Consider the following 23,420-nt stretch of genomic DNA (forward strand, 5'->3'; position numbering starts at 1 on the left):
CTGTGGCGGTGGGGGGCATTTGGGGCGGGCGCTGAGGGACCAGGGTCCGGGAGGGCTCATGCATGCGTGTTGGCTGCAGCTCCTGCTGCTGGCCCAGGACCCCGGGGAGGGGGACCGGCTCTGGTGCCCGTGGTTCTGTGGCACCGTCCGTGTGAGGGTTTTTGGTTTTGTTTTTACTATTTTGGGAGGAGGCTTGGGGAGTGGCCAGTCTAGCAGGAGCCCTGGGCCTGGGGATGCCGGGAGGGATGGGAACTGCCCCAAGGCATGGCGGGAGAGGCCTGGGACAGGCAGGCAGGGGGCTCTGGGAGGGAGCGCTGGCAGGCGTCTCGAGGCCTCCAGGTACCTGATGTGGTCTGTTTTCTGAAGTAGGGCCTGGCCCCTGGCACTTGAGGGTCTCTGTGCTGCAGGCCTGGACCTGGGTGGGGCAGGAATGCAAGGACCCTGTGAGGTGGGACCCCAGTGTCCAGGGTCAGGAGCAGCTGGGGTGGGCCTGGGAGTGAGAAGTAGATGGAGGAAGGTGTCAGGCTATGATGGAGGAGCCGGACCTTATGACCAAGGACTTCCAGCTGAACCAGCCAGCTGGAGGCACCAGGATATGTCCACCTAGTGCCCTGCTTCGGAAAGACTGGGAGTTGAGTCTTGGCCGGCAAGTTTGGGCCAATAGGACCTACCCAATGTGGGGTGGGGGGGCTGCACCCCTGCCCCACCCTGCCTCAGCCCTGTGCTGGTACTTTCTCGTAAGCTTGGACCAGGCGGCCTCCCCTGCTGTCCCACTCTCAAGGCTTCATGACCACCTGCCATGGCCCTGCCCCCTGGGAGCCCAACTGGCCTCTGGGGGTCTCCCTTGACCCCAGGGCCTCCCAGGGGAATGTGTCCCTGAGATGGAAAAGGCAGGGACAGGCCTGGGAGGGCCCCGGGCAGTTCCGATAAGCCCCGCCCCCTCGCCCCCACAGCCGAGAAGCAGGCAGGTCTGAGCAGGGCCGCAGCCTGTCATCTGCACTTGGGCCCCAGCCAGGGCGGCTCCAAATCGCTACCTGAGGATGTGTTTTCTGCTCGAGTTGGCAGCAGTGGCATGGGGGCAGGGAGGCCTTGGAGGAATGTGGCAAGCCAACGTGGGTCCCGCGTGGCTCTCAGCCCCACAGGCTGGTCAGGGGTGGGACAGGCTGGGCAGACCCTCAGCTCCCTGGGAGCCCTGAATTCTGGGCACTGGGTCTCAGGCCAGCTCACCGCTCTTCACCCTGTCCCAGCTAGTGCCCTCAGATGCCCCATGAGAGGGCAGGTGGCCCGCCCCCCAGGTGGGGGGCCAGGGCCGTGAGGTAGCACATGTTTGGGGCAGCTCCCACCTCTCCTCCCTGCGGCCCTATGGCTGGGCTGCCGGGCGTGTAGTGGTGTGGTGATGCCAGCGCGCTGGTATTTCCGCTGGGCCGCAGCAGCCACGCGCCTTGGCTTGCTGTGAGTCCGCTGGGGCGCGTTTGGAACCCGGGGCACCCATCAGGCCGATCCGCCTGGAGAAAGCAGGGACTGTGCTGGGCTCCTTGGGGACTGAGGAGTGGCTGGGCCCTGCCTCAGGGGCTTTGGTTGGCAGGATAGTGGGGCTCCTGCCCAGGGCCAGCTTGGAATCCTGGGGACCCTCGGGTAGGCGGCCTGAGGAGGGCCTTAGGAGCGGCTGCAGGTGGAAGGTGGGCCCCCAAGGAGGGGTACAGGGAACTGCCCCTCCTGCCTCTGAGCCCGCCCCTGGAGGCAGGAGCTAATTGGGCTCTGCACTCTGCCACCCTGTCGGCCAGCCCTAACCCCCACCCCTGGCCTCTGCCAGTGCTCCAGGCTGTTTGGGTGGCTCTCTGCACCCTGACCTGGTCACGTGGGCCAGTGTCTTTGTGCCATCTACGACTAGTTCCATGTTGCTGTCAGGCTTAGCCTCCTGGAGAGGGGCAATCCAGGGTCTTAGATGTGGGTAGGTGGGGCGAGACCTTCCAGGAGGCAGCCCCCAGGATGGGAGCTGCCCTTCTCCACCTGACCCCACCCCACAGATGACCCCCTGTCTGTGACTGGCTTCCCAGGAGGTCAGTGACACCCTTTTGGCCCTGGAGCCTGGCTTGTAGCTGGCAAGGTGGAGGCCACATTTGGTCATGTGTGCCTGTGTGTGCACATGCTCTCTCTGGGTGTGGCAGGTGGCTGGTAGAGGGTTTGGAGGGGCCTGCTGGGCGGTGGGTTCAGAGGTGCTGGCAGATAGAGGCCCAGTGTGGCAGCCCGGGCCCCGCCCCGAGTGAGGGGGCTGCAGCTCAGCTGGAGGCCACACCTTCCGGCCTGTGTACAGCGGTGTCTGGTGACTGGTGGTGGGCAGAGCTGGAGTTGGGAGAGCCAAGGTGGGCATGGGCTCTCTCACACGCCCCGGGTGGGCCTCAGGCCTACCCCGTTTCTGACAGTGCAGCCAACCGGAGATCCTGGGCCATGGCAGCTTCTGGGGCCTGGCTCCCCCACCTGTGAAATGGGGCAATGACGTGGCCTTGTGAGTGGGACAGGGCTGCAGGCAGCCCCTCGCCCGGCGCCCAGCCTGCCTAGTCCCCTCCTCTGCCCCATGGCTGCCCAGCGGAAGTCCCGCATCCCTGGGGCCAGGGGTGTGCTCAGGGGTATGTGTGTCAGGGGGGCGCATTTTGGCAGGTCAGGGCCGTTTGTACCCTAAGGGGGCTGTGGTGGGATGTGGGCACAGGGCCTGGGCCCACCAAATCCAACTACCGTGGGGGCCCAGCAGCTACATGAGCCCCCTGCCTGGGGCTGGCCAGGCTGAGGTCGGTGAGAGTCACCCTCTCTGTGCTCCCTGCCCCCACAAGGAGCTAGGGGCTGGGGACTGGTGGAACTTCACTCCCCTCCTGGGGCCTTCCCTGTGCACGCTGCCCCCTTCCCTCCTACACCTTCCCAGCAGGGCCTAGGAGTCCTGCTTGGGTGGGACTCAGCAGGTGCCTGGGCAAAGTGGGGACCCTGGAAGGGCTGCACCGGCCAGCGGAGGGCTTGGAAGTGGGCTGCGGGCTTTGTCCCTGGGCCTTGAGGGGTGGGCTGAGGAGCCAGGAAAGCAGCCCTTGCAGGGCTTGAGGCAGGGGCCTCATGGGAGGATCCCCTTCAGGGACCAATGAGGGGGCTCTTGGGGGAGCCAGGCCAGGGCCTGAGCTGGAGGTGGGAGACAAGCATCTCTAATCCTCAGGTTGCTGAGTCCCCATCCCCAATATTCCAGTTGAGTTGTGTCCACATCTCCAGACTTGAGGTGAGGAGGGGTCCCATCTTTCAAATCTCAAGTGAGCAGGGTCCCCATCCCCAGACCCCAGGTGAGCCAGGTGTGGCTAGGATCAGCCCGATTGTGGGCTTTGCTGCAGCAGTCTCACAGGTCCATGTGACAGGGGGCCGGGAGACCCTGGGCTGCTGGTCCTCTTTCCCAGCAAGGGACCCGACGGTGCAGTGGGTGGGGCACACCCAGGCAAGACCCTGGTGGGTCCCTGGTGTGGAGTGTGGGCGTCTGGGTTCCTGTGTGGGGTGGGCCTGTTGTCCATCCCTCCTGCCATGGCCCTGGGGCCCAGCACCTTGGGGGAGGTGGCCCCTTCCCCCTTTCGCTCCAGTGACAATGGCGGCAGAGGCCTGGGCCTCTCCAAAGCTCGGGTTTCAGGAAATGTATCTGTGCACAGAGCTCCTGGCACTGACGGACACCCAGCTCTGCTCCGTGGGGGGCCAGACGGCTGATGCTGGGTGCTGCCAGAAGGGAGCCAGGCTGGAGGCTTGGACCTGGGCAGTAGGCCTGGGGTGCCTCAGGCCATGGGGTGTCTTGAGCCACGGGGTTCCTTCAGCCGTGGGGTGTGGTACATCTGGTCCCATGTCTGCCCCGTGCCATTTCCATGTCTTTGGGCTACTGCCCTGTTACCCCGTCTGAGTCAGATGAGGGTTTGGATCTGGCCTTGGGGGTCTGCCTGTGTGGTGTGGCTGGGTCAGGGCAGGCTTGCAGGAAGAGGTGCTGGGTCTTCAGGGACTGAGGCCAGCGGGACAAGTGGACCTCCCACAGCCTGGAGGAGGGACCAGGGTTCCTCTGCCTGCTCGCTAGGGAGCCCAGCCCTCACACACCTTCCCAGGCACCAACCCCAGTCTGGCTCTGGGACCCAGGGCCCCTCTGAGGCCCCGCCCAGGCTCTGCAGGGCTTGGGGCTGACGGGCTGGTGGCCGTGAGGCAGGCAGCGCAGCGATGACAGGCTGCCATTTGCTGAGGGAAGCTGAGTCCTGGAGGCCAGCCCAGGGGAGGAGAGGCGGCTGGGGCCCGGCACCGAGGGAGGTTCAGGTTCTCCCTGGATGACTCCCTGCCATCCAGGTGTAGGGAGCCCAGCTGGTGGGCGCTGGGGCCCTCGAAGGCGGGCAGGCGGGCGCTCGTCCCTGTGGGAGCAGGTAACCGGAGCCCTGGGCTCGGGCGAAGGTGGCCGTAATCCTACCTGGGCTGCCGGCGTGGGGTTTCCTGGGAGCTCGGAGCCCAGGTGCCGGAAGATGGCCAGGTCGGCCCTGTGGGGTGGGCTTTCCTGCTCCGCTGGGGGGCTTGACCCACAGTGGAGGTCACAGTGGCCCGTCCTGTCATACTCACCCGTCGCCGTGCTGGCTCCCAGCTCCCGCCTCTGCCCACCCTAGTGCCCACTCTGCCCGGCATCTCAGGCCTCAGTCGGACCCCCGTCACCACTCACTTTGCTCAGTATTGGCGCCGAAGTTGGTTGTGGGGTGTGTGGCCCCACGACCTGACTCACACCTCTGTCCAGCCGTGCAGCGCCCCTGCACGGGGAGCCGCCTCCCTCGCTCTCCGCAGCATCGGTCCCGGTGCACCCTCTGCCAGGCCGGCCCTCACCCCGGGTGGGACAGCACTTCACCCCCTCCCTGAAGCCATGCCGGCTCATCTGTCTGCCAGGACAGAGGCTGGGGTCCCCAGTGACAGAGCCATACTTAGTGCAGGGTCCATACGTGAATGAAGGAACAAACGAACGAATGAAACAAGGAAGGAACTGGGACTCCAACAATTACCATGAGTAGCAACAGCCGGGGGCAGGCTGAGGGAGGAGCTGCATGTGCAAAGGCCCAGGGGCAGGGTGGGCATCTGGGGTGGCGGTGAGGAAGGCAGGAGTTGTGGGGAGCGTCAAGAGGGCTCTGAGCATGGGGAAGATGTGGACAGAGCCCTGCGGTCTTTGCGGCTCACGTGGACGGGTGTAGAAGGCCCAGTCGCTGCAGGCAGCCCTTGGAGGGGCAGCCTGGCACAGGCCTGCTGACCTGGTGGAAGGTGGTGGCGGGTGAGGGGGAATGGGGTTAAGGGAGATTCAGGAGGTGGGATTGAGAGCCTGGTGACAGACCCACGGGAGGCAGGAAGGGTTCTAGAAGGGTAGAGGATGGCGCCCCATTTCTAGCCTGTGCTCCTGGGTAGGTGTGGGCCCCGGCGTGGCAGCTGGTGGATATGAGGTCCTGGGGGTCGTCTGGGTGTCTCGGAGGCCCTTGCTGGTGGGGCAGCTGAGTGGATGAGGGGAGGGAAGCTAACGGACAGGAAGAGAAGGGTCCCCAAGTGCCCGGTGTCCAGAGGCAGTGGGTCTGGTTAGGTGTGGCAGACAGCCCATGGGTAGGGTGTGGGGGTGGGGGCGGGACGGCAGGGCTTGCCCAGGGAGGACTGGCAGGCTTGGGTCTGGGCGTCAGCAGGAGACCAGGTGGTGTGACCAGCCTGGGTGGGTGCCCCCTTGGTCAGGAAGCTGGCAGCCTGTGGCCCCAGAGGTGACCTTATCCTGTGGGTCCCCATCCCTGGGAGAACCAGGGTCTGGTGGAGGCGTGGTCAGCCCGTTCATGACTGGTCCAAAGATGGAGTCGAGTGGAGTGGATGGGGGAGCCACGGAGGGTCCCCGGCAGAGAAAAGCTGGGTGAGAGGCCCGGCTCACCCCTGGAGGAGCTTGTACCTGCGAGTGACAAGGCCTGCGTGCTTACCCTCATGGAGTGGGCGGGTCCTGGGGTTGCTCAGTGGTGTCACCCCATCACATAGCCTGGGGCTGGAGGGCCAGATGGTCCTGGGAGTAGGGTCGGGGGAGTGGCGGCCGCAGCTAAGGCTGCACTGGGCGTCCCTGGGCCTCAGTTTCCCATCTGTGCAGCAAGGGCCTCTTCTCATGTTCTCAAGTGAGGCAGGTGTGTGGGCTGTGTGCTGTTTACTGTGCACCTGCCGTGTCCTGAGAGGGCAGCATCTGTCACTCTCTCCTCTCCCTGCTGACTACAGCTGGTTGGGCTGGGCCCGCGTGGGCCACTGGCTACAGGAGCCAGGAACCTAAGGCCCCTGAGGCTTGGTGACCCTCTTGAAGCAGGTCATCTGGGGGTCTGCTGACATGTGGCCAGAGGCTGTTTCTCAGAGCTAAGGGGGGATTGAGGATTCTCAGCTCTGGGGAGGAGCCCTGACAGACTCAGGGGCAGAGTTGGGGCTCAGGGCTGGGGTATGGCAGGCGGGCCCCCACCTGTACAGCAGCAGGCAGGTGGGGGCCTCAGATACCTGACTGGCCCCTCCCCATGTCTGTAGCGTTCATTCACCCTCATCGTGGAAGCCTGGGACTGGGACAACGACACCAGCCTGGATGGTGAGTGAGCCCCGGCTTGGGTGGGTTGTGACCGGCCACTGCCTACCCAGTGGCCACTGACCCTTCCCAGCCATAGAGATGTCTGTGGCCAGGTTCCTTGTTCTCTGCGTGCTGAGGACAGGCCCACATGCCAGGAAAGCTGCCTCTTCCTGAGGATCTTGTGTGCAGTGTCCCTTTTCACCCTGGCTGCCAGGAAGCTCTGCCGCATTTGTGATTAGCGGAGCTATGCATGCTGTTTTCCTCCCCAGTCTCGGCTTCATCTGTGTTCTCCTGGTGGTCATGTTCCTTTGGGGCCATGTCAGTGGCACAGTGCAGTGGGGCACCCCGAGAGGTGCTTTCTGTCTGTCTGTCCTGGAACATAGGGCTTGCTGGTCCTCTCCCCGACTCACCTGCTGCTGGCGGGCCTGTGCAGGGCCCTGTGGTGGCAAAGAGGTTTTCCATGGACAAATGGGAAGAGCACTGTAGGCAGCGGGAGCAGCACGTGCAAAGGCCCCGAGGCAGAGTGAGCCTGAGGTGTTCAGGGGACCATGTGACAGAGTTGAAGCAATGAGGTCAGCGAGGCTGGGGTCAGACCATGGAGGCTTTGAGTCTTGGGTCCCACAAGAGACAATGCTGGGGGGTGGGGAGTTGGACTGGGAGTGGCGGTCATGGGGCACCCAGCAGGCACGAGGACGGGTCACCCCAGTCTGGAGTGTTCCAGGGCAAAGAGTGCAGTGGGACGGGCGGTAGGGTGTGGGTGCAAGTCCTGGCTAGGAGAGGCCCCTGCTTAGGGCAGAGGAGGGAGCGTGGCACAGTCCTGGCTAGGAGAGGCCCCTGCTTAGGGCAGAGGAGGGAGCGTGGCACGCACCGCGTTCCCTAGCCTGTCATTGTGGAGAACCCCAAAGGCACAAGAGTGCAGGGAATGGGCTCACGGCCTGTGTGCCCGTGGCTACCACTCGGCCCCCGTCCAAACAATGGCTTGGTTTGAGGTGAGGCCCAGCCTTGGGTCACTGGTCACAGGTGCCATGGGGGCCGAGAGAAGGCATGTCTGCGACTGGGCTGTCCGGTGTGCCTGTTGTGGGAATGGCCCTGAGGTTCAGGAGCAGGAGAGACACAGGGCAGCTGAGTGACAGCCCCATGCAGGACAGGGGTGATGTGTGCCCGGGGTGGGGGGCACTGGCGTGGGAGGAGGGCCATCACCGTGGGGCAGGGGGGGCCTTGCAGGGGCGCCCCCACCTCCCTGCCCCAGTGCAGCTGCGTTTGGGGTGCGGAGCAGGTGTCCTCGCTGGGCTCGCGCTTCCTGCGGCCGCCCGGGCTGCTGTCTTGGGCGGGAGCGGTGTCCTCATGGCTGACCGACCGTGCCGCCCCTGCAGAGGAGCTGCTGATCGAGCGCGTGTGGCACGCCGGCATGATCAACCCTGAGGACCGCTGGAAGAGCCTGCACTTCAGCGGCCACGTGGCCCAGCTGGAGCTGCAGGTGCGTGTGCGCTGCGCCGAGAACTACTACAGCCCCACCTGCAACAAGTTCTGCCGGCCACGCAGTGACTTCTTCGGTCACTACACCTGCGACCAGTATGGCAACAAGGCCTGTATGGATGGCTGGATGGGCCGGGAGTGTAAGCAAGGTGCGTGTGCAGGGGGGTTTGGGGACACCTGCAGGGAGGTTTTGGGGTGTGCATGGGTCTTGGGGCATGTGCAGGGGGGCTCAGGCGGTGTGCAGAGGGCTTGGGGCCATGTGTGGGGAGCCTCAGGCATGGTGGCTGGCCCCGCTGCAGCGGCTCTGCTCCCCTCTGTTCCAGCCGTGTGTAAACAAGGCTGTAACCTGCTCCACGGGGGATGTGCGGTGCCTGGGGAGTGCAGGTGAGTGCCACGGTCCCCCTCCCCCTGCTGGGCCCTGGTGGCCCAATCCAGCAAACAGCTGCTCCTACATGTTCCTCCCTCCACAGAGGGCGGCTGAGCACCTACTGTGCACGGTCACTCGCTGTGCTGGACATCCGAGACGCAGGCCCTGCTCCTGTGCGGCTTATAATTGGTGCAGGGCAGACCCCAGTCCTCAGAGCCCGGGGCGTGCCGATGGCGATAGCCCCCAAGGACGGCGTGGCATAGAACGGGGAGAGTGGCCAGGGCCATTTCATGTAACGTGGCCAGGACAGTCACGTCCACGAGGCAGAGGCCTGGAGACCAAGGGCCACCTTAGGATGGCTGTCTGCAGCGTGGAGGACCAGGTGCAGACAGCATGGGGGCTTGTGCTCGTGGGCGGGGGCCCGCGAGTGGCCAGTGAGAGTGGGGTGGGACCCAGAGCGGTCAGAGCTGGGCCAGCCGGGAAGGAAGGAAGAGCCAGACTGGGAGGCTGAGGGGCTCGGGGTAAAGGTGACAGCGCAGCAGGAGGTGGCGCGCTGGGCGGGGCCTGCAGACATCCTGCAGCGGAGGACCCCAGGCCTTCTGGCTTGTGCCGCTGATCGGTGGGGTGCCGCGGGCAGAGCAGGCAGGTAGAGAAAGGCCTGTCACACTGGAGGGAAGTGTCTGCCCTCTCCCAGGAGACCTCTGGAAGGCCGAGGGTTTATGGGGAGAGGCCTGGCCCGAGACACAAGTGAGGCAGCTGTAACGTCCAGACAGAGTTCAAAGCCCTGGGCTGGGGGCAGGTGGATAGCAGACGCCAGGGAGCCAGTCGGCCTCCTCCTGGTAAAGGTGTGTGATGGTGTGCAGAGGCGGCCGCTGGGGGTCGGAGCGGACCGGGAGGGCGGGGGTCCTGGCAACCAGGTGTTGGAGACTTGGACCTGAGGGATGGTGGGAGAGACCCCCGATTGGGCAGGTCAGGGGGGCTGGGAGAAGAGCAGTGGGTGAGCAGCTTTGCCAGGAAGGGGCAGCCAGGAGGCAGGGGTGGGCAGCCAGGGGGCCCTTGGCCAGGGGCTTAGAGTGGGCGGGGGACTTAGAGCAGGGCGCTCTCACAGTATGCAAGCCAGGGTGGGCGCTGGGAGTGCACTAGGACAGCCTGGGAGACGGGGCTGGGCTCAGGTGGACGCGCTCCGCCCTGGGGAGGGGCTGTAGGCGGGGGTGAGGGAAGCTCTTGGCCCCAGCTTGGCATCTTACTAATCCCAGGACCCCCCCCCACCCCCCCACGGTGTGGGTTTGCTTCCACATGCGTTTTTCTGACAAGGACACCAAGCACAGAAACGTTAAGTACCTTCTGCAGGGTCACACGGGGATGCGTTTAGACAGGAGGGCGAGATTTGGGAGCCAGGAAGGGAGGGGCGGTGACCCCTCTGCTTGTTGTGTGGTGGTTTTGGCCAGGGAAGGGCAGGGGGCTCGGGCTTCACCCACCGAGCCCCTCACACTGCTGGACTGAAGCCGGTGTGGGGACACAGCAGGGGTGAGAGGACACCTGGGGGCAGCCTGGCCCAGGGCAGGTCCATGTGCTGGGGAGCAGCCCCCCAGGAGGCACACCCTCGGTGGGAAAGATGGATGTGGGGCCTGCCCTCTGACCTGTGTGATGGGTGTGAGCCTGGGGACTCTGGGCCCCAGTAGCAGGAGAGTGAGCACGGCGGGTGGCTGGCAGCCCCGCACACCCTGGCTGGCACTATGTGCAGTGCACAACCTTGACGCCGGGCCAGTGGTCCTGGGTAGCGGGCCGGTGACTGAGCAGCCGAGGTGGAGGAAGGTGGGAGGGCAGTTGGTCTCTGCCCCATTCTCTCGCTGGCGTGGGCTGTGCAGGAAGCCAAGGGGCAGGACTCCTGGGGACAGAGGCCAGCCCCCGCCCGCCCCCCTGGCCCTGTGGGTGAGGCCCAGCTGCTGCCGGTGGCTCCCGGCTCAGGTTTCAGGGCAGGACACCCCCCACCGGATGCTGCGGAGATGGCCGTGCCTTCCTGCCGCCTCCTCCCAGGCTTCTGGAGCCGTAGGCTGGGGAGGTGGGGGCCTGCCGAGGGCTGCCCCACCCAAGGCTGAGAGCACGCCCTTGGGACCAGCCGGGGTGACCCAAGGTGGCATGGGCCCACCTCAGCCTGGTCTCCCACGTCACCTAGAGGGAGGATTCAGGTGGGGGTGGCTCCTCTGCGCGTATGTGGCTGGATGGTGGAGCCCCTTCTAACCAGTCTCGGCTTCCCTGTCCCTGTGCCCACTGAGCTGGCCAGTGTTCCTTCTGGATGGCCCAGGAAGGGCCGTGGCTCCGTCCTTTTACAAAATAAATTCCCATGGCAGGTGCCGGCGCGGAAGTGACATGGTCTGGACATCACTCCCTTCCCACAGGATTGTCAAGTTCTAGGAAGGGGGCTTCTGGGGGTCCTGCTCAGGGCCTGGAGGGTGGCCTGCCGGGCCCCGGGGTGTCTGTCGAAGGACAATGGGCTCTCTCCCCTGACAGCGTCCCCCGAGTCAGACTGAGCTCTGGGCCCTCGGTAGGGCAGCCAGCCCCGTGCCCTGTGAGTTTCCTGGGGCAGCCACGGCCTGGGAGAGCCCTGCACTGACGGCCTTGGTGCCTTTTCTGCCCTGGCCACCTGCCCCACCTCCTGAAAGACTCCTTGGAGGGGAGGCTTGCCCATGGCGTGGAGCAGCGCCGGGCCTCAGGGTCATGGCCTGGGAACCAAGAGGTTTCTCAAGGCCGTTTGCCAGGGAGCAGGTGACTCTTCCTGGGTCAGGTACTGCCCTGAGTCTGGCCTCTCGCAGGGCTGTCCCGCCGCAGCCTATGGGCCTTGGTACCCCCACCTGCGAGATGGGCCCTTGATAGGGCTTTGTTGGGACAGAGAAGTTACTGCCCTTGAGTTTCAGGTGAGGTCTTGAGCTGTGCTCAAGGTCACAGAGCCAGGGCCAAGCTGGGAGCCCTCTCCTGATGTCCTGCTGGCCTGTGGTCTGAGCTGGCACGCTCATTCCTGGGGTCCCGGCAGGGCCTCCCTTTCCCGGCGCCTGCTGTTGGGGCCCTGCTCGGGGCTAAGTCTCAAAATAGCTCAGGGAGGAGTGACTGGACAGCTGCGGCCCACTGTCCTCGGCCACCGGCCGGGAAGTGCCCGTGACAGTGTGGGCTGGCTGGCCGGCCGGCCGGCCGTAACCCCCACCTGGCTTGGGGCCTGCTCCAGTTCAAAGGCCCAGGCTGCCAGCTTGGGGTGGTCCACGTGACTGTGCCTGAGTCCCTGCACCACCCTGGCAGCCGCCACAGCTCCCGGCGTCCACCCTCACCCACCAGGCCCCATGGCCCTTGGACTTCCCCAGGTGCAGCTATGGCTGGCAGGGGAGATTCTGTGACGAGTGCGTCCCATACCCCGGCTGTGTGCATGGCAGCTGCGTGGAGCCCTGGCAGTGCAACTGCGAGACCAACTGGGGTGGCCTGCTTTGCAACAAAGGTAGCGGTCGGCAGTCGGTGGGTGGTGGGCGGCCAGGTGGCAAGGCCTGAGCCTTAGCCATCTCGGGAAAGGTGGGGAGCAAGGGGCGGGGCCTGTCGCCTGAGCACCCCACCCCTGCCCCCAGACCTGAACTACTGCGGCAGCCACCACCCCTGCACCAATGGGGGCACATGCATCAATGCTGAGCCCGACCAGTACCACTGCGCCTGCCCTGCCGGCTACTCGGGCAGGAACTGTGAGCGGGGTATGTCAGGGCCCTCTGCGGGCACCGTGCTGGTTCTCAGGTGTCTGGCTTCTTTGCCCTGGGCACTCCCTTACCCCAGCCTTGGGGCCCTGGGGGTTTGGGGAGGAGCACTTGTGGAAAGCTGGGGCCCCAGGCCACCACCCCCACCTACCCACTGCCTCTGGTTCCCAATACAGCAGAGCATGCCTGTGCCTCCAACCCGTGTGCCAACGGGGGCTCTTGCCACGAGGTGCCCTCCGGCTTTGAGTGCCACTGCCCATCCGGCTGGAGCGGGCCCACCTGTGCACTGGGTGAGCGTCCATTCCAGTGTGTTGGGAGACTCCAGCCTGAGGGGTCTGCAGGGTGAGGGCGGACACAGTGGTTAAGCCAGGGGAGGAGTGACAGGAAGACCCAGGCACGTGGCCCCTACTCCTCATAGACGCCTCTATAGGGCCCCGCCTTCCCACTCTGCCCACATTCCATGCCTCCTTCCGTCCCTCTGCAGACATCGATGAGTGTGCCTCCAGCCCGTGTGCAGCAGGCGGCACCTGTGTGGACCAGGTGGATGGCTTCGAGTGCATCTGCCCTGAGCAGTGGGTGGGGGCCACCTGCCAGCTGGGTAAGGGCCCCACGGGGCAGGTGTGTGCATGGACCGCACGCTGTGCATGCAAGTGGCTGCTGCTGCTGGGGCTGCTGGGGCTGCGGGCGCCAGGCAGGCAGGTGGGGCCCAGGCCCCACTCTCTCCCTTGTCTCGTTCACAGACGCCAATGAGTGTGAAGGGAAGCCGTGCCTTAATGCTTTTTCTTGCAAAAACCTGATTGGTGGCTATTACTGTGATTGCATCCCGGGCTGGAAGGGCGTCAACTGCCATATCAGTCAGTACGGGTGGGCACGCGGCAGGTGGGAGGGCTGCGGGAGCTCGAGAACCCTGCCCGTGACCCTGCTCCTCTGTCCCCCAGACATCGACGACTGTCCCGGGCAGTGTCAGCACGGTGGCACCTGCAAGGTAAGGTGTGGCCGGTCACCCTGCCCCTGCGCACCTGTGGGAGGGGCGTGGGGCTGGAGGGGCCTGCTGGGTGCGGCTGTAAAGCTCACAGCCCACCCACCCCGCCCAGGACCTGGTGAACGGCTACCAGTGTGTGTGCCCACGGGGCTTTGGAGGCCGGCACTGTGAGCTGCAGCTGGACGAGTGTGCCAGCAGCCCCTGCCTGGGCGGCCTATGTGAAGACCTGGTCGACGGCTTCCGCTGCCACTGCCCCCAGGGCTTCTCCGGGCCACTCTGCGAGGTGATGGGTGCTGCTCTGCTCTCCCGGGGAGCCTCCGGGGCAGGCCATGGTTCCCAGGCCACCTGAGTAACCAGGAGGGGCTGCAGTGGGGGTTGACCCTACAGAGGGTCCCAGGCTCAGTTCTAGACCAAGACCCAGGCCCCAAAGTCCAGGCACCTGGCTGGACAGAGGGTGGGGGAGGGTCGAAGGGTCCGCGCTTGTCGTGACAAGCGCCGGCAGCCAGCAGGTCAGTTGGCTGCCGATGTGCGCTGTCTACCACACACTGTGACTGGAGAGCAAGTGCTTTGACGGGTGCAGCACGTAGGCAGCCCGAAAGGGACCTAGGGTGGGGTGGGAGTGCCAGCCTGTGAGAGGCTGCACATGCTGTGCGTGGGTCTTGGGTAGGAGTGGGTGACGCTCTCTGAGAGCTCATGCCCGCGTCCCTCTCACTTGGCCTGATCTTTGCAGGGGAGAGTATTGGGTTGCAGGAGCGCACAAGGCAGGGCTCCTGGCCAGCAGGCTTCCTGGGCCCCATAGAAGAGGTCCTGCCTGAGGCCATGGAGCCTGGTGGTGCGTCTGGGGAGGACCCGCAGACTGGGTTCAGGGTGGCCATGGCATTGGAGAAGAGGGTCAGGAGCTGGTCTTCCTGCCAGCAGGAGGGGTGAAGGCCGGATGCGGCTGGGGAAGCAGAGGAAGCAGGCTGTGGCCGAGTGAGGGTGGCGGGCGGGGCCTGGAGGCCCGCAGGTGTTTCCGTCCAGCTGACCAGCCTGGACAGTCTTGGGTGGGAGGTCCTTCAGTCTCCGACTGCAGAGGTCCTGGTGTTCAGGCTGAGCGGGGCCGGGGCCTCCTGGATTCCTCGAATGGACAAGACCCCTGGATCATCTCCCAGCACGGCTCGGTGCTGGGCTGCCCTCACGGTGCCCCCCACCCACAGGTGGACATGGACTTCTGCGAGCCGAGCCCCTGCCAGAATGGCGCCCGCTGCTATAACCTGGAGGGCGACTATTACTGCGCGTGCCCTGATGACATGGGTGGCAAGAACTGCTCCGTGCCCAGGGAGCCATGCCCTGGCGGTGCCTGCAAAGGTGGGTGTGGGTGGGGCCTGCAGAGGTGGGGGCGGGGCCCGCAGGGATGGGGCGGGCTGACCCACTCCCCGTTTGCCGCAGTGATCGATGGCTGCGGGTTGGAGGCGGGACCCAGGGCGGGCGGTGCGGCGTCCTCTAGCGGCGTGTGCGGCCCCCACGGACACTGCGTCAGCCAGCCCGGGGGCAACTTCTCCTGCGTCTGCGACAGCGGCTTCACGGGTGCCTACTGCCACGAGAGTGAGTGGTCGGGGGCCGGGTGGGGGCCGGGTGGGGGCCGGGTGGGGGCCGGGGACCCTGCTCATTCCCGCCTCCCACAGACATCGACGACTGCCTGGGCCAGCCATGCCGCAATGGGGGCACGTGTATTGACGAGGTGGACGCCTTCCGCTGCTTCTGCCCCAGCGGCTGGGAGGGCGAGCTGTGCGACACAAGTGAGTGGGCCTCGCCAGGCTCCCCCGCCGTCCCTGTGGCTGTGCTGGGTGTGCCCACCAGTCCCGCAGCCTGGTCCCGGCAGAGCCGCCTGGCTGCCCTCCCCGCCCCTCTGCCTGTCCCGGCCCAGCGCCAGCGCCCCCTCCCCCTGGAAGCCCTCCCCGAATGCCGGTGACCCCCTGCTGACCGGCGTCCTCGCCCCCAGATCCCAACGACTGCCTTCCTGATCCCTGCCACAGCCGCGGCCACTGCTACGACCTGGTCAACGACTTCTACTGTGTATGTGACGATGGCTGGAAGGGCAAGACCTGCCACTCGCGTGAGTGCCCGCCGGGCTGCCTGCCGGGACCTGCCTGCTGCTCTGGGGCATGTCCACTGAGCAGCCTGTGTGCCCGCAGGCGAGTTCCAGTGTGACGCCTATACTTGCAGCAACGGCGGCACATGCTATGACAGTGGCGACACCTTCCGTTGTGCCTGCCCCCCGGGCTGGAAGGGCAGCACCTGTAACATCGGTGAGGAGGCCCTGGTGGCAGGGGCCCAGGCGCGGGCTTTGCCCCCTGCTCCTGGCTTGGCTCGGTGTGGAGACCCTGTCTGCCAGGGCCAGATGAGCTCACTCCCTTCCTTCTCCTCACAGCTGAGAACAGCAGCTGCCTGCCCAACCCCTGCGTGAATGGGGGCACCTGTGTGGGCAGTGGCGACTCCTTCTCCTGCATTTGCCGGGATGGCTGGGAGGGCCGCACCTGCACACACAGTGAGCTGGTGGGGTGCGGTTGTCTGGAGGGAGGCCTGGGGTGCGGGTCCATGAGGGGTGCGGGGTGCTGTGGCATGGGGGCCCGCTCCGCTCCACCAGGCTCCCCAGGCCTGCCCCTCTGCATCTGTCCGCCGAAACACAGTTGTACTCCGAGACCTGCCCTGCTACCTCTGATCCCCCCACCCCCAGCCCTGCAGCCAGGCTCCTGCTCACGCGGCCCCCACCTCAACGAAAGGCACCCTCCAGGACTGGCCCCTCTGTGGCTGCCCAGGGCCACCTCCTCCTGAAGCCAACTGCCCACCCCACATGTCCGGGGCACCCACTCCTGGCACAGGGCGCTGGGTGGTGGGTGCTGTGCTGACCTCCCTTTCTCTCACCTTATACGCAGACACCAATGATTGCAACCCTCTGCCTTGGTGAGTGACAGCCCTGGGGGCCGGTGGGTCCGGGGAGCCAGGCTGGCTTGGGCTCCTGACATCCACCCTCTCCTCTGCAGCTACAATGGCGGCGTCTGTGTTGACGGCGTGAACTGGTTCCGCTGCGAGTGTGCGCCCGGCTTCGCGGGTCCTGACTGTCGCATCAGTGAGGCGGGGCGGCTGGGGGGGGGGCGGGCCCAGGTGCCTGGGGTCAGGGGTCACCAGGGTTCACATACCCCAACGGACAGCGTGAACACAGCCACTTCCTGCCTCACTCCAAGTCTCAGTTTCCCCACTTGTCTGTGCCCTGCCCACAGCACCCCTATGCGCACCCCCCAGCCCAGCTGCTGGGGCTGCCTCGGAAGGGGGTAGACCCTACTTGGGCTGAGGTGTTTGTTCCCCAGGGCCCTGTCCACCCTATTCTGGAAGAGGATGGGGGGCTATTCGCATTCATCCTTAAGCTGGTGACAGTGACGGTGCTTGGCCCAGTTCGAAACCCGAGCTGGCCTGGGCCCTGCCCCACGGGGACCTGCATGGGCCTCTCTCCTGGGTGCTGGCCTCCATGCTGACCACTGAGCCCCACTTGCCCTGCAGACATCGACGAGTGCCAGTCCTCGCCCTGTGCTTACGGGGCCACGTGTGTGGACGCCATCAACGGCTATCGCTGCAGCTGCCCGCCAGGCCGGGCCGGCCCGCGGTGTCAGGAGGGTAGGTGGAACGCACCACTGTGGGTCAGGGCCGCGCCAGGCGGGTCAGGGGCAAGACCTGGACTCCAGGCTCAGTGCCCACCACTGACCTCCAGCCCCTCTTCTGACAGTGATTGTGTTCGGGAGGTCCTGCTGGTCACAGGGTGTGCCCGTCCCACACGGGAGCTCCTGGATGGAAGACTGTAATAGCTGCCGCTGCCTGGATGGCCGCCGAGTGTGCAGCAAGGTGCCAGGGGCCCCCTGCCCAAGAGCCTTCCTGACCAGTCCTGCCCTGCCCAGGTCTGATGTCCTGGTGCCCTTGGCTTGGGGTGGCCCTGTCTTTTGCCCATTACCCTGACTCACCCTGTGAGACTTGGGAACTGGTGCTGGGGGGTGAGCCAAGTCTACCCCCCTCGGCTGGGCCCCCGGGGAGGAGGGCCCTCTGGTACAGCCAGGCTCCTCCTCATTGTACAGCTGGGGAAACTGAGGCTTAGCCGTGCTCAGGCCCCAGGAGCCCAAGGCCTGGGAGCCCCCTGGCCCCACCCTCCCTTGGGGCTACCCCTGCTCTAGTGGGAGTCCTTTCTGCTGCTAGGGTCAGCCTGGGAGCTCTGGGTGGTGGGGTGAGGCACGGTCCTGTGACTTGCTGACCCCACCCATGTGTCTCCCCGCGTGGTGCCCGCGTATTTCTGTGGGTGCCCGTGTGTGTTCCTCCTTGTGCGTGCTGGCCCAGGTGTGGTGCGGCAGGAAACCTTGCCTGCTGACCGGCCGGCCAGACACCCTGAGTGCCCAGTGCCCACCAGGGCAGCAGTGCCGGGAGAAGGCCCCGGGCCAGTGCCTGCAGCCACCCTGTGCTGCCTGGGGGGAGTGCAGCACGGCGGAGCCCCCGCTGCCCGGCACCGCCTGCCTGCCGGGCTCTGGCCACTTGGACAACAGCTGCGCACGCCTCACGCTGCACTTCGACCGAGACCAAGTGCCCCAGGTGAGGGTGCTGGCGGTGGGCACCCCGAGTGCCTGCAGAGCCCGGATGCTCCTGTCCTCTCGGAGTGGTCACTCAGGTGGCAGAGACCGCTCCCAGCTGCCTGCCATGCTGGCTGGCCGTGGCTTGGCCCCTGTGGAGTTAGGGGGCTATGGTTGGCCACGTGGCCACTCAGGGAGCCCAGACTTGTACGGTCAGATGGGAGGGGGCACTGAGCTGTGTGTGCCCTGTGTGGGCAGCAGAGCGTGGCCAGGAGTGGTGGGCCCAGCCAAGGTGCCACCCAGTCTAGGCCCATCGGCCTTCCAGGGGAGGCCAGGGCCAGCCTGCAACTCTGTGAGCCATCCTATGGCCTGAGTGCTTTGAGCCCAGGAGGGAGGGGCTCAGAAGCAGGTGAGGCCCAGCTACACCCCACTCCACCCCCTGGGGCCTGTGGGTGGAGCAAAAGGACAAGTATATACTCCGGCGGAGTGATCTGTGTCCTGGGTATGGGGCACAGGACTGGTGTGGGAGACTAGCTCCCCACTGGGACCCCTGCATCCCCACTCTGTGTCCCCAGACGGGCTATAAGGTGTGTCCTGCCACATGCCTTTGGTGCCAGCTAGGAGACGACTGAGCCCCGCTCATGTGCTACCCATCTCTGCCCAGGGTACTACTGTGGGCGCCATCTGCTCAGGAATTCGTGCCCTGCCAGCCACAAGGACGGTGGCCCGGGACCGCCTGCTCGTGCTGCTTTGTGACCGGCCATCCTCAGGGGCCAGTGCTGTGGAGGTGGCCATGGTGAGTGCTGGATGGGCCCAGTGGCCACCCTCGTTCAGCGCACTTTGTGTGCTCCTGGGAGGTGCTGGGGCAGAGGGCCCAGGCCAGGCTGGTCCCCATGTCGTCGGGGAGACAGGGTGACCCATTGACTCATGAGTCTACCCCCACTGCAGTTGTGTAAGGTGGGCTGTGCGTGCCCTCACTGGAGGCTGGTGGAGCTGGGATGGGAGGCCTGGAGGAGAGGAGGTGTCGGCCCAGCAGGGGTGGGAGGGGAGCAGTGAGAGCTAAACCCAGGACTGGGGGGGGCACAGTTCAAGGCAATGCATACGGACCGGTTAGAAGGTTAGGTCCACTGCTGGGCCGGCAGCTGGGGCAAAGCAGAGGTTGGAGGAGCCAGTGCGTACATGTCCAAGAGTGGACAGGAGGGGCCAGGGAGTGGCTCGGAGCAGAGGGAGATGGTCGTCGGCAATTAGGGCTCAGCTTCTTGAGGGACGTGGAGCAAGGGTGTAGGGTGAGGTCACTCGTCCTGTCTGCTGAAATGATTGGTCTGCAGCGGGCTGGCAGAGGCCCACAGGAGCTTGTCTGCAGGTGAGGCAGGGGCAGGGGCCCACATGATCTGGAGGAGAGGGTGGGTAGAGGTACTGAGGGAGCTGGGCTCAGGCTGCAGAAGCGATAGGGGAGGGGTGCCGGGTCAGCAGGTCACATGGCTAGGTCAGGTGCTGGTTGGAGTTTCAGAGACAGCCTGGGCAGCATGCTGACTGGGGCCCTGCACTTGGACTGTGCCTCTTCTCGTATCTGGCGTCTGAAGCCAGGAGGTTGGGGCTCTGGGCAGGGGTCCCTGGAGTGAAGAGAGATCCCAGGTGATGGCAGGAAGGAAAGTAGACCAGCCTGGGGCAGACAGTGATGGGGAATAGCAGGCGTCCTCAGGGTCCTGCTCTGGGCCCTGGGGGGTTGTCCAATAAACCAGAAGCCACAGGGTAGGGTGAGGCTGTGGCTGGGGGTGTGCAGGGACGGGGAAGGAGGCAGAGCAGTTCCTCAAGGTGCTGGCTTGGTGCCAGCATTGGGTGGCAGGGTGCCACATGGGCAGAGGCACAGCCAGAACAGCTCCAGCACTGGGGGCAGTACTGGGCTTGTGGTGCCCTTGGGGTTGCCAGCGGCCCCCTGACCACAGTTCCTGCCCCAGATGCAAGGGGGTTAGTGGAAAGGACAGTCAAGCCACACCCACCTCCCTGTGAACTGCCTAATGGAGCCGTCCCCTCAACAAGACCCCGGGGACCCAGGCTCCCAAGCCCGCAGCCCTGCTCAGGACCACAGTGCCTGCGACGTCTGTGCAGCTGGATGGCAGCCGTGGCATTCCCGTCGGCTGGAGGGCACAGGGCCAGGCACTCTGTCCAGGCTCCCACCGGGGGTGGTGGTGGGGCGCAGGCCCCGGGGGTCCACGGGCAGGCACCACAGCGTTGCCCTCTGCTGCAGTCCTTCAGCCCCGCACGGGACCTGCCGGACAGCAGCCTGATCCAGAGCGCTGCTCACGCCATCGTGGACGCCATCACGCAGCGGGGAAACAGCTCGCTGCTGCTGGCAGTCACTGAGGTCAAGGTGGAGACCGTGGTCATGGGCGGCTCCCCCACAGGTGAGCAGGGGCTAAGTGGGAGGTTTGTGGGCTGTGGCCGGGGCCGGGGCCCGGTGGCGCCTGGGCTGCAGATGCCGCCGTCCATGCAGGTGTGCTGGTGCCCGTGCTGTGCGGCGTGTTCAGCGTGCTGTGTCTGGCCTGCGTGGCCGTCTGCGTCTGGTGGACCCGCAAGCGCAGGAAAGAGCGGGAGAGGAGCCGGCTGCCGCGGGAGGAGAGCGCCAACAACCAGTGGGCCCCGCTCAACCCCATCCGCAACCCCATCGAGCGGCCCGCGGGCGGCCACAAGGAAGCGCTGTACCAGTGCAAGAACTTCACGCCCCCGCCGCGCAGGGCGGGCCGCGCGGGGGGCGAGGACGAGGAGGACGAGGAGCCGGGCCGCGCGGAAGAGGACTCCCTGGAGGCCGAGAAGTTCCTCGCGCACAAACTCACCAAAGAGCCCGGCCTCTCCCCCGGGAGGCCGGCCGGCTGGGCCTCAGGCCCCAAGGTGGACAACCGCACCGTCAGGGGCGTGGGCGAGGCCCGCCGCGCTGGCCAGGAGTAGGCAGGGCGCCAGCCGGCCGCGCGTGACCTGCCGCCGGACCGTGGGAGGCTGAGGCTGTGTGCATAGTTTATTTTGTGTAAAAAAACCACCAAAAACCAAAAACAAATGTTTTATTTTCTATGTTTCGTTAACCTTGTATAAATTATTCGGTAACTGTCAGGCGGAAAACGGCGGGGCGTTCTCGGATAGTTGCTATTTTTGTACCGTTTCCGGCGGGCGCCGGCCGCGTGGCAGGGGAGAGCAGAGGGTGTCGTGTGCTCACCAAGCTGTGGAACGCTGGTTACCAGTGGCGGTGTGCTGTTTACAGTCTTCCTGTGTATTCCTCACTTGGGGTTCTCAGTGGCTCCAGGCCAAAGAGCCAGTGGGGCTGATGGCCCACGGCGTTGATGGGACCCGTGGCCGTCCGTGTGGCCCACGGCTGTTGGTGGGACCACCCGTGGCCGTCCGTGTGGCACCTGGCTGTGTGTGTGGCCTGTGGCTGACCATGGCACCTGTGGTTGTCAGGGGGGCTTGAGGTCATCAGTGGGGTCGTGGCAGTTGGCGTGGCCTGAGGCCTGTGGGCAGCCCCTCGCCGGCTCACCCGTCAGGCCCCCCAGTCTGCTGTCCTCACTTGCTCCTGTCCGGAACATTCACTCTAGAGATCCCTCAACTGTGTTTTCAGAAGTGCCCTTCCTGACTGCTCTGTTCTCCCCGGGACGGTGGCAGTATTGAAGCTTGTGACAAGTGCCTTCACACAAACTCTCCCCTTGCAACTGTCAGCGTTTGCCGTGGGCACCAGGCCACTGCCCACCTGCCGGCCCCGGCCCTCCCCTCCCCCCCGTGAAAGTGCATTTTTGTAAATGTGTACATATTAAATGAATCACTCTGTATATTTGATTTAATAACTTAAACATTTTGGTCTCCCTTATTCTTGGGGTCCTGTTCCTTTGTTATGTGCATTTGGGACAGGCGTGGGGTCTCCACAGTGGAGAGGCTGGAGTGTGGGCTGCATGTCGGGCCACGTGGCCCTGGCGGCCATGAGCAGTGAGCCAGTCCTGCTGAACATTGATCGAGTTGGTGTTCCATGCAGGTGACACAGGCTTCTTGGAAGCGGTCCTGGGAATGGGGGCAGAGGAAGCGCTTTACACCGCCCCTACTAATAGCAGCTACAAAATGCTTTATAAAATAGTTCAAGGTTCCCTTGGCCATAAAGACCTATCAAGGTTGTCAGGGATTACAAGGGCCAACTTGAGAGAATGAAACTAGGGCCATCTCACGGGCCAGAAAACGACTTGGCTTGGTGGCCTTGGGCCAGCTGTGGAAGGCTGTCTAGTATCTTTGTGCATAAGTCATGTGCCCTCCTGAGAGGGGCAGGTGGTCCCTGAGTTGAGGGACAAAGACCAGAACAGAATCTGTAAGAGAGAGAAAAACCCTGTGAACAGCCTGGGCGGGAGCTGCGAGCTGGTTTGCTGTTTGCTGGTCACCACCTGGACACCTGTCCTTAAGGCACTCCCGCTGTCGGGTTCTCCAGATGCCATGCCTACTGCAGTGCACATGGGAGGCGCAGCCTCCTGCAGGCCCATCTCTGTCCCACCAGCTCCGCTGTGGTGAGGCCAGGTCTGTGGTAGGCCCTGTCACAATTATCTGGACCCCGAGGTTTGTGCCCTCCAGGTGAGGGGCGCAGAGGTGAGCTTTCCGCCAGGTTCCCAGGGGGTGCCCCAGGCAGACCAGGTAGGGAGTCTGCCCCTGAGAAGTCATGGTCCATGCCAGACTTGCATGGACGTGGAGCTCACACTCCCGCCACCGGCTGGCCAGAAACCCTCCAAGTGTTGAGTTTCCTTTTCAACCATGATTACCTAACCTGGGCTCCTTGGTGCAAGGTCCTTTGTCCTAGACCTCTGTGTGCCTCAAGTGATTTTTTCAAGGTCAATGAACAGACAACAGTCCAAACCCTAGCGCTCAGCGAACCTGGCACCATGAGCAAGAGCCACCGGAAGTAGCCGGCCAGGCGTCAGGTGCATACTGGACGCTCAGACCCTGAGTATAAAACATGTTTGCTCAAAGAAGACAGGTTGGAAATGCTAACAGGTCAAACGGAAGCTTGGAAAATAACAACCTGGCAGATTTGAAAAAGAACGACGTGGAAGGGCTAGAAACAACAACGCCATCCTCTCTAAAATGTCCGCGAGCTCCGGGACCCGCTGCGGGGAGAACAGGTAGAGAGAAGGACCCAGCATGCAGCCCGAGACACAGGTGGAAACAGTGTGAGCAGGTGGGTGGGGGCCCAGGACTGGGCTGGCGGGGTGTCCTGAGCCCCGTCAGGTGGGGGATGAGCGGAGACAAGGTGGGCACAGGTGGGCTCGAGTCCCTTCTGCAGGATGGGGAAGCCATCTGGTGGGTCCCCCATGTTCTCGGGAAGCCCCTGTAATCTTGGCGGGGGTGGGTCCGGCCTGGGGTCTGGGAGAGGCTCACAGGACACTGCCTACCTGGGGTAGGAGCGGGGAGGCTGGCTGTCACCAACAAGAGCAGGTGGCACCCACACTCGCCTGTGTGCACACCACACCTGTGTGAGTGCAGCCTGGCCCTCCCTCTGAGCCTGCCGCCAGTGTCCCGAGCCCACCTCAGGGTCTCGCCTTCCTTCTTGAATGACCTGGTGCCTGGCAGGGTGCGGACAGGGCTGTCCACCCTTTTCCAGGCCACGGCCAGCTCACACTGATGGCTACACTGGAGCGGCTCAGGCTGGGGCCCAGCACATTCCATGCTTGACTGT

The 23,420-nt window shown here is 64.9% G+C and overlaps 1 protein-coding gene across 1 annotated transcript; it reads left to right on the plus strand.

Moving 5' to 3' along the window:
* The first annotated feature begins 530 nt into the window (after window positions 1-530).
* On the plus strand, window positions 531-21,561 carry JAG2 (jagged canonical Notch ligand 2). Its single transcript, XM_019639204.1, has 25 exons — window positions 531-650; window positions 6,550-6,607; window positions 7,960-8,211; window positions 8,386-8,446; window positions 11,783-11,913; window positions 12,038-12,157; window positions 12,334-12,447; window positions 12,642-12,755; window positions 12,898-13,011; window positions 13,096-13,142; window positions 13,252-13,422; window positions 14,336-14,486; window positions 14,568-14,723; window positions 14,804-14,917; window positions 15,121-15,234; window positions 15,314-15,427; window positions 15,550-15,666; window positions 16,055-16,082; window positions 16,163-16,248; window positions 16,677-16,790; window positions 16,900-17,015; window positions 17,499-17,747; window positions 18,390-18,521; window positions 19,974-20,130; window positions 20,220-21,561. The coding sequence occupies exons 1-25, from the start codon at window positions 531-533 to the stop codon at window positions 20,669-20,671; spliced, it is 3,402 nt and encodes a 1,133-aa protein (XP_019494749.1). The 3' UTR covers window positions 20,672-21,561.
* The last annotated feature ends 1,859 nt before the right edge of the window (window positions 21,562-23,420 follow it).

This window comes from Hipposideros armiger, unplaced genomic scaffold (assembly GCF_001890085.2).
Source record: "Hipposideros armiger isolate ML-2016 unplaced genomic scaffold, ASM189008v1 scaffold_43, whole genome shotgun sequence".
NCBI classification, from domain to species: domain Eukaryota; kingdom Metazoa; phylum Chordata; class Mammalia; order Chiroptera; family Hipposideridae; genus Hipposideros; species Hipposideros armiger.